The following is a 14,704-nucleotide window of genomic DNA, read 5'->3' as shown; positions in this document are numbered from 1 at the left end:
AGGCCACCCAGCTCCCCCCGACCCACCGCCCCCAGCGCCCGCCATTTCCCGCCCCGCTCCCTCAGGGAGGGCGCCCCGGCCCCACCCCCACCCCCCTCTGCGCGCCGCCGCCACCCCGCGGGCACGCGCACGAGCACGCGGCTCCCCCCCTCCGCTCCCCTCCCCGCGCGCGGGCGCGCGCCAACAGCCCCTCCCCCCCCGCCATCCCCCCCCGCCATTCCCCCCCGTTGCTATAGCAACCGAGAGCCGGCTGGCGCCCGGCGGCGGCTGCCCAATGAGGAGGCGGCTCTCCCCGCAACTCCCGCCCCCCGGCGCCGGAAGGGGCGTGGCCTCGGGGCCGGAAGCGGGCCCGCAGCGCCGCAGGGTGTGTGTGTGCGTGCGTGCGCTCCCGCCGCTTCGCCCGCCGGGATCCAGGCCGCGGTGCCGCCGCCCCCGCCAGGTGAGGCTCCCCGGGCGCCCCCCGCTCCCCCTCCGCAGCCCCCCTTGGGGCGAGCAGCGCCGCTGCGGGCCCGCGGAAGGCCGGGGCCGGGCGGGGGAGGCCGCTGCAGGCCGCGGCGGGAGGGCCCCGGGGGGTGCGGGGCGGCTCCAGGCCGCTTTTTGTGCCCCCCCCCCCCCCGTCGGGCCGTGCCCCGCAGCGGTGGCGGGCGGGCGGGCGGTGTAACGGTGTGCCCCTGCCGCCCCCGCCGCTGCGGGGCCCGGGTGGGGCGGCCGCCGCCGCCTCCTTCTCCTCCCCAGCGGTCGGCACGGCCCGGCCCGGCCCGGCCCCGCCCGCCTGAGTCGCTCGCGGGGCGAGGCCGGCCGCGCACACCTATGTGGAGCCCCGGCCCCGGCCTGCCCTGCGCCCTCTCCCGCCGGGCGTTGGAGTGCTCGGCTCGGCTCGGCTCGGCTCTGTCCTCCTGCGGTGAGGGGAAGGAGCCGGCCTCCACCGAGGAACGGTTTCGAGCCCTCCTCCTCCTCCCGACGGCTCCTGCCTTACTGAACCCTGCCCAGGCTCCGCCGCGGGGCCCTTCTCGCGGTTTTCCCAAAATCGGGAGCCACCCACCCGTCAGGCCCATTCAGCCCCCCCGGGGTGGTGCTGTTTCTATGGCAGGTCGTGTGAGCTCGCTCACGTAGGAACAGAGGTGATTATAGAATGCTTTAGAAGGAAACAAAATAACGATATTTTCCAATTTTAACTCTTCGTGTCCATTTGGGAATAGAGATGAGTTTAGGGAGGACTGCAAAGGGAAAGACGGCTGCTTGAAGCCACTCCCAACGTATAAGAAGGCTGGGCAGTAACCCAGAGCTAACAACCCTAGGCTTTATTTAAGGTATGTATAACTGGATGTTAATTGGGATGAGCGACTTTCAGTGGGATACAGTCACTCTGTTAATACATGGGAGCAAAAACGTGTCTACTGCAACCATTACAGTATAAAGTGATTGCTTAAATTCCGTGTTAACAGTTAAAACAACTTTTATGGCAGTAGAAAAGCAAACTGCTTGTTGTGCAGCATTGTAAAAAATTAAATCCCTACGTTAAAAAATGAATTTGAGAACCTTTGGGAGGTTTTGTAGCATCAGTGGTTGGAACGCTTGTTTTCACACATGCGCTACCGCAGGACCTTAGTCAGAAGTTTGCTTTTGTTTCAAAGTAATATGGAGATGTGAACTGATCTAGAAGAGAAAAAAGAAACAATACCTCTTTCATTGGCTCTGTTTCTGCAGTCCTTTAATATCAATGTAATACTTTGTTTATCGAATCGGTACCAGTGAAGTGGTAGACTCGTCGCACAGATGGGCCTAGTGCAGTTTTCTCAACCTCATTATGTCAGTACCGCATGTTCTGATCTCCGCTATTTTGATGTTGAGTCTTTTTTTTTTTTTTGTAAGCAGGCCTCTGCCAGTATGCAGCTTTTTGTGCTGTATGTGAATAAACGCAGATGAGGAGGAGTTAAGAAAATAATTACTTGAATAACGAGGTAAAAAGCTAGTACTCCGATCCTCCTGGTATCGGATGCATCCCAGTGAGACCAGGCCTTCTGGCAGTGTGTCTTTTCCATGGCCGCGCGTTTTGCCCCACCCTCCGATATAAATATTCTCAGTTTATTGCTAACAAAAGTGGTTTACCCGTGATACGTATGCATTAGTTTGGCATGAATTTTGTGCCTGGGGGAAGATTTTTTTGGGGTAACTCACTATTTCCGCCTGGACTCTAGTCAAAAACAATTACACTGGTTGGAACAAAAAGGTGTTACCGTGTGAGGATGTTGTACTTTGGAACTGCGTGCCTGTCTCCACCTGCAGCTTTCCCGTACCAAGTGCCAGTGCAGTGCTTGTCAGCCTGAAGTTCCTCGTTTAGAAGGCGTTAAGAAGAGCAGGAATACTGCCACTAAATTTAATTTGTCCGTACAATATCAGTGCCCCTACATGCTCTTGTTACCTCTGATGGAAAATCTGCAGGTGTCTACAGAGATTGAAAGCCTTGTGTGTAATTTTTTCAAAATGGTGTTGGTCAGTTTTAGGAAACAACAATTAATGATGGTAGAAGGTAACCAGAGCAAGTGGAGGCATGGCTTTATTGAATGTTAATTTTATCTTAATGTTTGTGTAAAGATTTGCGCTGAAGGCCAGGGCGTGTGGTGAATCAGTAGATGCAGAGGAGGCTGAAGTTACGTGCTACGAAAGGTCAGTGAGTGTCAGAACTGGGAAGTCGCTTTTTTTCCCCTCATCCAGTTAGCGGTATGTTTTACTGAACTTGTTGTACCCAAGCTTGTGATAGTTGTAAAGGACTGCAGTGGTCAGATAGAACAGACAGGTTCGTTTTGTGATCAGTGACTTAACAATACGTGGTTACCTTGGGAGGAACTGGAGTAGAGAGACAAAGCTGATGAAGTGAAATGCCTGATGCGAAGCTAAAGAAAGGAAGGATCCTTGCAGTCCGTTACGGAGCCCATTCCTTTCCTGTAAGGAACATTTATTGGGAGTGATGCCTGCTGGACAGCGAATATCATCAATGTCACGCGGTTCTGCCAGCGTTGGAGCTCCATTGTCAGCATGTGTGTACCTGAAGCATGCAGAAGGATTTGCCATTTGTTTCAGAAATACTGTCTCCAAAGCATTTAGTCTTGGTAATTATCGAACTGTACTTTGAGACATCACTTTCCTCACATGAATGCTTAATTTTGGACTGAATTGCCCATCCAGAAATCTCTAAGGCGTGTTCACGTGTTGTTGGGATTGCACTACAAATTTTGTACCGAACTTCTACTTCTCATGGTAGAATTTGAATGGATCTACAAAGATGGTGACTGAGAATTGATTGTGTCCCACTTCACCAAATCTGGTTTTACGTCCCTTTTTCGTAGTGAAGCAGCCTGTTAACCTGCGTCTCTACTTGGCTCATTAGCGACTGATATGTCAAGCTACTAATTGCACTGCTTTCTCACCAGGTTTTTAATGCAGTGGAAGCGTTTGTTTGACAGCTTCTAATGCTTGCTATAAAGAAAAGAACAATACGCAGAAATCAATAACTTAATTAGCATCAGAAGAATAGGTCATGGAGAGCAGCAGACTTCAGGCCACCGTAGGCTTATTAGTATTGTCCTGTCGGTTCAATGTGTTGTATAAGCCAGATTTTTTTCACTGTCGGTTTTCATCTGGTTTCTACAGACTTTAAACACGGTTACTTCTGATCTGTTCCGGCTTCGTCCTAAACAGTTCATTGAGCCTGGAAACGGTAAAGGCTGTGGAGCAGATGTAGTAACTGCCGGGTAGCAAGATGCACTCCTCAAGCACGCGCAGTCTCCTGAAGAACACTGCCTACGTGTTTTGCTCCTCAGCTGTTGCTGAGATGTAGACCTCCAGTTCTGTGCATCCATCCTCCCTTGAGAGCTCTGGGGGCATACGGCCCCTAGGTGCCATTTCCAGTTGGTCACACCTTCTGCTTTTTGCAGCTTCTTCTGAAAGTAGCCAGGCAGTCGTAAACTAATGTTTGACATTACCACCTTTGTCGTATGATTGTATCAGATCTCACCTACGCAGCCTTTTTTTTGGAGGTGGGAAGTAAGCCGTTGTAATCTTTTTGTATCTGTATACATGCGATTACGCCCTTGTAACAGGGGTTGGAAGACTTCAGGCTGTATTGGGGAGAGATTTATTTTTTTTATCTCCTATTCAGAGTGTGGGGAACTACAGTGCTCCGAATTTCTGGCTGCCGGTGCTGTGGGCTGCAGGCTAGTGGTTGGCATTCCTTACTGTAAATAGTGTCCAGCCACTGCATTGTGGAAGGCCACTAAGTTGTGGTTTGATAGGTTCTGAAGAGGGCGGCCTTATGAATTTTACCTGTATTAACGCATCTGAGAGTCTTCTGCTTAGAACGGGCAACTTCTGGGACTCCTCCGTGGCTGTGATCTGCACGTCCTTGCTCCTTCTCCATCTCCCCTCTTTCCCCCTTGCCAACACGGCATGGCTTCAGTAGTGCTAGAACAGATCGTTCCTGTCGGCCTTCTGTTTGTCACCTTTGTGTGTTTTGCTCCTAGCTGCAGGTAACCTTTGTTAGATGGCTTCTGTTTGTGGCCTAGGACTATTTTTAGCTCTGGGCTTTGCTTGTTTCAGACTGTGGCACACTGATCCATTGTTAGAGCGTGGCTTTCATCTCCTTTATGGGAGGGACCAGTTATAACTGATAGTTGCTTCTTTGCCTTTTCAAACATCACTCCTTTCCTTGTATCTTTTTTTCCTTCTGGCAAACACTTCCCTCTTTTGGAGCTCAAGCCAGCATAGCTCTGCAAAGCTCTTCTCCAGCCTTCTAACAAGGTAAGCAATGGAGACTAAAATGAAGGTTTTAACAGTGTTCCTTTATGCAGCGCTTTGTGAGCGAAATAAAGGTAGGCTTACTGTCGGGTTGCAGACATTTTGGTGTGGGCAATGTTTTCCTTGTTGTATTTACGTTCTGTCAAACCCACTTTTTGGAATAGTACCTTCTAGTTTCATGGCAAAACTACTAACAGTACGGATATTAAGATAAACAGTGCAAGCCCCTGCATCGTGAATTCTTAATTTGTCAGACAGTGAAGTTCTGAGGAGCTCCATCTTCAGTAGTCAGTTTGAGTTGCATTTAAGATGTGCATAAATTTCTTGTTTGAGAAACAACATTCTAATGCTTTGTGCTGGTGTTTTGGCTGTACAGCTGATGATATGTTAAGCTGGTTTGTGGAGCTCTTTTATCCACTAGCTCTGTCCTTGCAGTTCTGTCTGGTTTCCTTAACATGTCCTTATACGAACCCATTGACTGCCGTGAACTGACCCGCATCTGTGGATAAATACGTCAGCGGGGTTGATAAAACAAACCCTACCCCGTTTCAAAACTAAACTGTGTGCTGTTTGTAAACAGAATTCTGCATGGATAACTTGAGTAGGCATTAGAACAGTATTGGCAAAATGCAGACCAAAGATGATACTGACCTTTCAATGGCAAAACATAAACTGTTGGAGTTACTTGTCTCTGGGCTTCAACAAACAGGCTGCTTCTACAGAATAATCACTTTCCCCGAGAGGAAGAGAAGAAGATTGCAGTAGAACTGCTTCTAATAAGCTGTGCAGACGGTGAGGAAATTAGAACTGTTTTGTTTAGGTGGCCTGTTACTTAAAGTTGGCTCTTGTGACATGAAGAGCACTCTTCAGGTGTACTGTGTTGGTGGGTAAGTAAATGCCATTACTTCCCACGTTACGGACGTGATCTAAATTTAGTGCTGAGTTTAGTGAGTGGTTGACAAGGTTGGGTAGATGCACCAGTTATAAATGTAGTGCGTTCTCTCAATGGTAAATGTCTGCTGATTTCTTTAGTTTATGTACGTATATATGCACCAGTGTGTTGCTGTTTCAAATAGAGCTGTAGTCTCTTGCCTAATTAACAGAAGCATATGAAAGCTAAATGTAAACTTACTGTTCTCATTTAGCTTTTCTTGTTCTTTTAGAGTTGTTTTTAGGCTGTTTAGGTCTCAGGCTGAAAGCTTCTGATCTAGACAGTGAGAGTCCTGATTTTACTTCAGGGAGTAAGAGAGGAACATTATTGCTCGGTACTAACAAGAACGACAGTTCTGGGTCTGTCTGAAAATGTAGATCTGCCTACCTGGAGAAATTTTACTGATGAATCTGGGACACCTGAGAGTTTGAGGTATTGAGGTATCCACTTTTTTTTGATGAAAGCAAGGAGATTTAAGTTTTCCCATGAACCTGGGCCTAGGTGATGGCCACTGAACTAACAACGGTATATTCCAAGTTGATTAATGTTGGCGTTGTCCTGTAGAAGCAAGCAACACTCAGTTTGCCTCGCAGACACATTCTTTAGCAACTTCATTTTTCATTGCTCAAATTCTTCAGCGGCATAGTGGCCATGTGATGTGTTTTTCTTGGCTTCATATGCTAAACTGCGTTATCAGAGACGATAAACAAGTTGTCTCCATGCAAGCAATTGGTTTTGCAGTAGTGACTCTCATGTGGGCCACATCCCATTACATCCCATTGAGTCTTTGTGAATGTCAATGTTATTTAAAAGCTCTTCGAAACCAAAGACTGCAGCCACTCTAGGTGTGTAGAATTGTCTATTAAATATATGCTGAAGCATGTATAAAAAAAAAAAACATGTAGCAGGACAGTATAAATCTGTTTTCCATGGCTGCCCATAGGTGCCCCTGTACTGGGTATGGCTTACTTAACCCCACAGAAATAGCTCCTGCAGTGTGCAGACAAGCGTTGATGTGGGGAGGATCTGCCCAGTCCTTCAGTACTCTTGAACAGTTGCTGTTGAAGACTAATGCAGGTTAAAAAAAAAAAAAAAAAGGGAAAGAAAAGAAAACTAAAACAGCCCTGCTGGTTTCTGCAGTAGAACATGAATTGTCTCCCTCGCTGAGCTATGGCCTGTATGGGAATAGGGAGAGATTTACACGGGGAACATATGGCTGTGCTTAGACTAATGATGACATGGATTTTTCTGCACTATGAAGAATAATGCTTATGAGTCTTCAGGGTTGTGATTATGTATAATTTCTAAATTGTGTAAATTATTGTCAAGAGTTTTTTTTTACAAAACCTTCATATTTATTCCAGTTGATAAACTTCCCACCTGTTACCACCTGTGAGTTGTGCTTCACCCATCAATGTTAACTTCCACTGTGTAGACAATCAAATAGTTTTCTGTTTTTATTCCCCACTAATTACAGGACAGTCATGGATAAAAGTGAGTTGGTACAGAAAGCCAAACTGGCCGAACAGGCCGAGCGTTACGATGACATGGCTGCTGCTATGAAGGCTGTCACCGAGCAGGGGCACGAACTGTCCAACGAAGAAAGGAATCTACTCTCAGTTGCCTACAAGAATGTGGTCGGTGCCCGTCGCTCGTCCTGGCGTGTGATTTCCAGCATTGAACAGAAAACAGAGAGGAATGAGAAGAAACAGCAGATGGGAAGAGAATATCGTGAGAAAATTGAGGCTGAATTGCAGGATATCTGCAATGATGTTCTGGTAATAATCAAACAGCAAAAAATAACAGTAACTAGTACTGCAGCGTTCTTCAGAGAGGCTTAAAGAATCTTATTCAGGTTGTAGATACTGCAGCACTGTAGCAGGGAAATATTTTTGCATATCTATCCATTTGAGTCCAGTTCTAGGTCCAAAATTGTCTAGTTTAAGGAATTCATTTGTTCTTGTTACAAAAGAACACTTTTTTTTTTAAATATAAGGATGTAGACAAAGCAACGCTGGAGACCCTGAACTGCTGGCTAGTGATCACCATGAAAACAAACTTAAACCTGCTGGGGCACTAGCATAAGTCCTGCTAAACAGCCTACTGTTTCTGTAAATTCTTGTCGATGAGTGCTGACATTGTGAAGCTTGTGTACTACCTTTTTGGTGGAAGTAAAAGGTCTATATTTTTCCCCCAAGTTAGTTTTGCTGTTTCCCCTACTTAGATACGAGGGATCCTTCTTATTGCTGCTCATCTTGCTAAAGATATGCTCTTAGGAACAGTTGCTGTCAGTACTCTCAGCCTTTGCCTCTTTCTGAAGGTGCATGTGCTGACTGTGCCACTATTCAGCTTTTCAGAGGGAGCTGCAGATAGAACCAGTTTGTTACGGATAGTTTCACTGCTCTGTATAGAATTCAAGTTCGTGGCAGGAAAAGTGCCTAGATCTGTGCTGATGTCGAGCTGCTGCCCTTTGTTAGCTTGCCCATGGATGTAGGTTTGCTTCAGTATGTTTCAAGGAAGTATTTGCAGTCTTAAGCTCTGATGGCCGTTAGGTTCTGCAGGAGTGAATTGTCAACAGCCCCAGCGTAGCAAGTTTTCTGCTTTCCAGGGACTAGGATAAAAGTAGTTGTTTTTTCCCTGAGTTTAGGGAACGTCAATATGACTAATACAGGAGTATGCATAAGTCATTGTTAATGTTTTAACAGTTCATGTTTACCATTGTAATGGAGGCTGTTTCAGACATTATTTGTATGACTTGGGGAAAACAAAGTGTTTCCTTTCTCAGGAACTCCTGGATAAATACCTTATTGTCAACGCCACGCAGCCAGAAAGCAAGGTCTTCTATTTGAAAATGAAAGGCGATTACTACAGATACCTCTCAGAGGTGGCGTCTGGGGACAATAAGCAAAGTAGGTGGAGGTGGAATTTCTCATTCTGTTGGGGGCTGGGCAGAATAAAGTATGAAAAATACTTGAGTCCTTTTCTCCTAACATGAAATATTTCTTTCTTCAATAGTATTGAAGATGAGTGCAGTGCGAGTCACTTTTAGAGAAACAGACTTCATTGAAATTAATAGAAGTGATTGACAGATGTTCATCAAGCCAGTCAGATTCTGTTTGCAGCCACAACCTCAGTGGCAGATTTCTAAGCACATTTCACAATGTAAAATCCTTTTCCTAGAGTATGGAGGAAGAGAATGTGTTGTTTCTCATGGAAAAGGCTTTGTTGCTATCATCTCTTGTTTAAACTATGAATTTAGCTCACAAGTCTTGGTTATTTGCAAGCTTTCTGCATTCAGATATGGGATATCGGGTTACTGAGTGCTAAGTCAATTAATCCTGAAGTGTTAAAGCAACATCCTGAATTCTTGGTGAGTGTCTGATCTGGTCAGTAGCTCGCAAACTTAGTAAGCTCCAGAATGATGTCAAACTGTTACCCATTAGCCAGGGAAGGGACTGTTGTCTTTATTCTGAAACCTCAACCTGAAATACAGAATTCATGGCCTACCTGCTAAAAGTTTCCTTCTCCAAGAGTGTTTAAATTGGTGGTTTAGATACCTCTTTTTCCCCATATGGTGGTGTCTGGGTTTATTAGAATTTAACTTCTGTAGTTCAAACCTTTATTTGAACAAATCTTTGTCTTAATGGTTCAGCAAGTGGTAGGCTTTTGCCTCTTAAGTCATTGAAAGAAGCTTCCGTGTTTGTAATTATATGAATATCTAGTGGCATGGCAGTCTAGACAAAGAATATAGTAGCTTCCCCCATGAAATACGGTGGATGTACTGTGCATGAATATGATTGCAATTGCTTTTTGTAGCAACGGTAGCAAACTCTCAGCAAGCTTACCAGGAGGCATTTGAAATTAGCAAGAAAGAGATGCAGCCAACGCACCCCATTCGACTTGGTCTGGCTCTCAATTTCTCTGTCTTCTATTATGAGATACTCAATTCTCCTGAAAAAGCCTGTAATCTGGCAAAGACGGTAAGCAGACTCCTCGTATTACCAGTTCTTGTGGGGGCTAAGAAGATAATTACATGGTTACAGTAGTATTTTGCAAATTGTTATACTTTCTCATATGAAATCCTTTAAAAATGCTGTTATCTTTAAACTATAGTCATCTTAGTGTATTTTCAGGTAAGTTAGTTACGGCTAAGCTAGTCCGGCTAAGTTAAGCAAAGGCAATTTGCTAAGGCGGTTGATCTAGTGAAAGGGGAGACCAGGTACCTCTTCCAATGTCCATGTAATTCTCTTAGAATGCTCTTGTGTCAAGTTTGAAAACACTCTTAAAGTGAAATAGTTTTTTAAATTTGAAGGCTTTGCAGATGCGTGTTGTCTTTTTGAGTTATGACTATAGCATAGCTCACTGGGCAACTGCGTGCGCCTCTCTCTCCAGAGACCAAATGGAACTTGCATGATGCCAGATAGCTTGTCGCTTGGTTTTAGCCTTCTCCCTAAAACAGGATTAGAACCTTCTGAATGGAGGTTTTTTACATCTGTGAAAGTTTTCTGGTAGTAACTTTAGTATGGCATTAGCTGGATTTGTGTTATTTATGTGCACATTAACAATATTTTGTGACAAGTCGTGATGTTTTGCTTTGCAAAATACTGCTGCTATTCCTGTTCTTAGTTTATATGCTTACATCTGTTTGAAACCTGAATGAGAGAGGACGCTTACTCATGGCTCTCAGCTCTGACCTGCATCGTGTGCTTTCATGTGTAACGGATGGGCAGTGAGGCGTTATTAATCTCTATTAAAATGTACCTGATTCCTTGTGCTGTTTTGAAAAGAAATACAAAACAACAAAACCAAAGAATTCTACTCCACTCTCAAAAGAAAAACCCACTACCTTGTTTGCCATTTACGTGTATAATGTACATCAACTTAATGGTGGTACCTTTCTCTTTTACTGGCACTTTAAACCACTGAGGCCTTCATCTTTAATGAACGTATTGCTGTTAAGTGTTCCTCTTAGACCTGACTGTGAGCTGTGTGAATCATTCTTCAGTATGGCAGTGTGTGTGCTTGCCTCTTCAGTGCTTGCTATTGGCATGGCAGTAGAGTGGCCTTAATCTGGCCCCTTCGCTTTTTCCACTGGTCATCTAGTGATCTTGTGCTCGCTTTGGCTTACTTTCTTCCCTTGGTGAAAAAGAAAAATACTGGAAGCTTTCGTCACAAAGCTTTCGTGGCAAATTTATAAGATCTGTGTAAGCAGACATGAGTTCAGAGCAGAGTAAAAGTTTCTTTTGTGTTTCTAGGCATTTGATGAGGCGATAGCAGAGCTGGACACGCTGAATGAAGAGTCTTACAAAGACAGCACTCTCATCATGCAGCTGCTTAGGGACAACCTCACTGTAAGTATTACAGGGCAAACTGCTGCATTCCGTGCTGTTACTTCTTTAGGTTGCTGGACTCCACTAAGTAGGACTCAGCATCTGAAGCTTTATGTAGATCTGTGCCATTAAAATTGCCTTTTCTGAAGCATTAACTGCATGTCTTCACTGCTTTTTGTAACCAGACCAGTTAGACTTGCTGGTTTAGATCAGAGATCGCTTGTTAACCTCTGTAACAAACTCAGCCTTTCTGTAACACACAGTGCAGTATGTCTGTTCTCAAGTCAGGTTGTGTTCAGCTTGCAGACTTTTGTTTGGTTTTTACTTGTAATCCTTTACCCATTTTCTAGTTCATTCTTTATTTTTACTGTTAAGTTCAATTCTCTGTTACTCTTAGCTGAGAAAATTGCACAGCTACTGCTAATTACTGTCTTCCCTTTCCTGACAGTTGTAATTAACCGTGTGCTTTTAGCATAAACATGTTTGTATTTTCTTACAGCTATGGACGTCGGAAAACCAGGGAGATGAAGGGGATGCTGGGGAGGGAGAGAACTAATGGCTGTCACGCTTCACTATATGTTCAATGTCACCCTGTATCCTACACATATATCCCTTTGTGCGACAAGCAAAAAGAATAGTACATCGACTTTCACAACCTCAACGTAGCAAAAACTGTCTGTGGGGTAAAAACGGTTGGTTGGTGTTTTGTGTACTTAAAATGGAGGTCGGTTATTATAATGGCATTCCGAATTTTCCTATTATGAACATTTACAGTTATGATTACCGTGTTTATATTTTTAACTGAACACTGTGATTATGGGTTTTGTGATTGCAATTGACTTTACAAAACTCTTATTGGTAGAAAAGTAGACATCAATTATGTAACAATGGCAAGCATAATCTGGCACCAAAATAGTCGAAGTACAATTCTGTTGTAAAGTTGTACAGAAAGTTATAGAGATTCTATTGTGACACTGGGGCATGGAAGGAAAACAATCCAATGTATGGCATTCCAGTTAGTAACACACTGCTATGAGTTAGTTTAACAGGCACACTTTGTAGACATTTTTAACCAAGTCTGAGGCACCGCTTTCAGTCAAAAGCTCACTTTGTCAATCCTATCTTTCTGGGGATTGGGTTTGTTTTGGGGAGGAGGGTAACGGGGGAGTTAGCAGCTTGATTTCCAAACTCTTTACACTGGCAGATAACTGGGATTTGACTTCAAAAAGTGGTTTCATGCCCATACAAGATGCATGACTAAGCCCCTTCCCACAGCAATAACGTACCTAATTATACCTTAGATATTCTTCAGTAGTGAGAATTCTTGGTTCGCTACCATGGACTTGCAATAGGAGAAGATTCAATTTTTTGAATGGCCTTATTAGTTTGGATGATACCATGAAGCGATCTGCCACTTTAGCATTACTCTTGGGTGAATTGAAAACTCCATGGTATTCCCATTTCGATTTTATCTTGAAAGCCTTTTAAGTAGTCCACCGAGCCGTCTTTAAGTTTGCTTTATGGAAATTTTCTCCCATCGGACTCTATTCATCCTTGACCCTTTCACCTGCTTAAACTCCATTAAAACAATTTGGATTCCCACATGTACATCATCCTTTCGTTGTGGGTGATGTCAGGATGGTAGGCGAGACCTGAGTCTGCTAGAGGACAGGTTTCTGTCTTGGATGTTTGAGAGCTGCCAGTGCTCTTGCGGTCTTCAGCTCATCTGCCATTTTTTTTTCGTAATACGAAGATCTGGCTCAAATATTCAGGTTTTCCCACTTATTGTACTGGAATGCAGACCTTACACATTTGCAATGCTTGTAATATTTGAGCTCCCAATGTCCTCACCTAGTTATGTTTCAGACATGTCCCATTAAATAAAACCTAATAAGAGTTGCGTGAATAATGCAGTGGAGAAGATTAGGAATAGTCACCTATCAGTCTCGCGGTATCATCCCCCTGCCTTCACATTCCACTTAGGTATAGGATCCATCTGTTTGTCTGTCCATCCGTCTGCTGGAGAGAGAATTTCATGCACTGATTTTAAAACTCCCCTCTACTAGCTGAACAAATTGTGCAGTTAATACTTGGCGCTTGATAAATGCAGTAGTGAATGTGGAACCGAGCCTGTCTGTATATCTGGTAGCTCTTTTCGCTTTGTTTTTACTGACCAGTATTCTGCCTAAAGTTTGCTTCTGTGACGGTTATATTGCCTAGCGCACACGTGGTTGTGAGAATAGTATAGCAAAAAGAAAAACCTGGTTATTGATGTACTAGATTTGTGTATGTCTTTTAAACAGTTCTAGTTTCACCTTACACAAAATAATCAGGAAAGTGTAAAAGAATTCAAAAGTGAATAATAAAAAAATTTTATCAGTTGTTTGTGGCTGTTATCTTTGCCATCCTTGCCTACTTGGTGGTAGTAGAATCACCACTTTGTAGAATCATTAAGGTGAGAAAAGGCCTTCCACATCATCCGGTCCAACCATCCCCCTACTACCACTGTCGCCCACTAAACCATGTCCCTAAGCGCCAGGTCCAACCCTTCCTTGAACACCCCCAGGGGCGGTGATGCCACCACTTCCTTCAATTAAACGCTCAGTCTTGAAGTGTGTGAGTTGATTCATGGTTTCCAAATGGTACTATGTAGTTGCTCACTCCTTTGCAGAGAGAGTTTTCCCCCTCACGCTCCCACATTTGTAGTAGAGAATGCTACTTCTCCTCATTTTTGTTGAGGTCACATTTGTATTGTCACTGCAGGACTTAAAAGAAACGCAGCTATAAATATCTATCTAATTTGCCATGAGTCACTGCATATTGTATGGGTGAGCACACTGTACATGGGAAAAGTCTGTTACAGTACTTGCTGCTGCAGTTGGCCAATTACGTTTAAAGCTTTTTCCCTTAGGGAAACTTTTAAATGCATACTTCTGAATGCAGGGTTAGCTTTCCAGCTGGGCCTCCAACAATCATCTGCTTGTGTACCCGGTTGCACTGGTGAATAACCTGCATATGCTCTAGTTAACTCACTGCTCTCAGCTGGTGGTGTACAAAAGCAGCAGTACTGTGCGTGCAAATGCACGCTGGAACTGTCTTCCTGGAAGCAGTGCTTGAAGAACTGAAGAGCAATAGTCCGGCTACTTGATACCAGTCGTCCTAAGGGTGCTGAGGCGGTTGGTTGAGGACCAAGCAAATGTCCTGACTGCTTCAAAACCCCATTTCGCTCAAGTGGGTGATGGTACAGCAGTGTGCTCTGTGGATAATGCCACTTGGATTCTTTTGTTTGATCACTGCAAACGCATTAGGCCAAAACAAAATGAGCTGCTGATCAAGCACTGATCTGTCCTATGCCCTGCTTTTAAATGATTCACCCTCTGTTTGCATCTGTACTTATTACTGCTTTGCCACTTTCTTCAGTGTTTATAGTCATATCTGCTCTCACAGAATTTTATAGCGTATGCTAACTCCCAGTCTGACTCATGCTAATGCCATTGTCAGCTCCTAAAAGGAAAAATCCTGGGCCTTGCTAGCTGCTTGAAGAGCGCTGGTCTTGCACCGGTTCTTTCAGATAACATCTATTTTTACTTTCTTGTTTAGGAGTAATAATCTCAGGCAGACTGGTCTCCAGTGATGATGAGTTAGAGGG

The 14,704-nt window shown here is 44.4% G+C and overlaps 1 protein-coding gene across 1 annotated transcript; it reads left to right on the top strand.

Annotated features, from left to right (window-relative positions):
• The first annotated feature begins 297 nt into the window (after positions 1 to 297).
• On the top strand, positions 298 to 13,435 carry YWHAB (tyrosine 3-monooxygenase/tryptophan 5-monooxygenase activation protein beta). The gene is made up of 6 exons (XM_040575722.1): positions 298 to 439; positions 7,203 to 7,503; positions 8,511 to 8,634; positions 9,542 to 9,705; positions 10,981 to 11,076; positions 11,555 to 13,435. The coding sequence occupies exons 2-6, from the start codon at positions 7,210 to 7,212 to the stop codon at positions 11,609 to 11,611; spliced, it is 735 nt and encodes a 244-aa protein (XP_040431656.1). The 5' UTR covers positions 298 to 439; positions 7,203 to 7,209; the 3' UTR covers positions 11,612 to 13,435.
• Positions 13,436 to 14,704: the final 1,269 nt, after the last annotated feature.

The sequence above is a fragment of the Cygnus olor genome, chromosome 16, assembly GCF_009769625.2.
Source record: "Cygnus olor isolate bCygOlo1 chromosome 16, bCygOlo1.pri.v2, whole genome shotgun sequence".
Classification (NCBI taxonomy): Eukaryota; Metazoa; Chordata; class Aves; order Anseriformes; family Anatidae; genus Cygnus; species Cygnus olor.
This window is presented reverse-complemented; position numbering and strand designations above follow the sequence as displayed.

Excerpts from the sequence above, each read along its gene's own strand:
- YWHAB (XM_040575722.1), top strand. The coding sequence starts at position 7,210 with ATGGATAAAAGTGAGTTGGTACAGAAAGCCAAACTGGCCGAACAGGCC. Across the intron at positions 7,504-8,510 it reads ATATCTGCAATGATGTTCTG|GAACTCCTGGATAAATACCT; the intron begins GTAATAATCAAA and ends TTCCTTTCTCAG. Across the intron at positions 11,077-11,554 it reads TGCTTAGGGACAACCTCACT|CTATGGACGTCGGAAAACCA; the intron begins GTAAGTATTACA and ends ATTTTCTTACAG.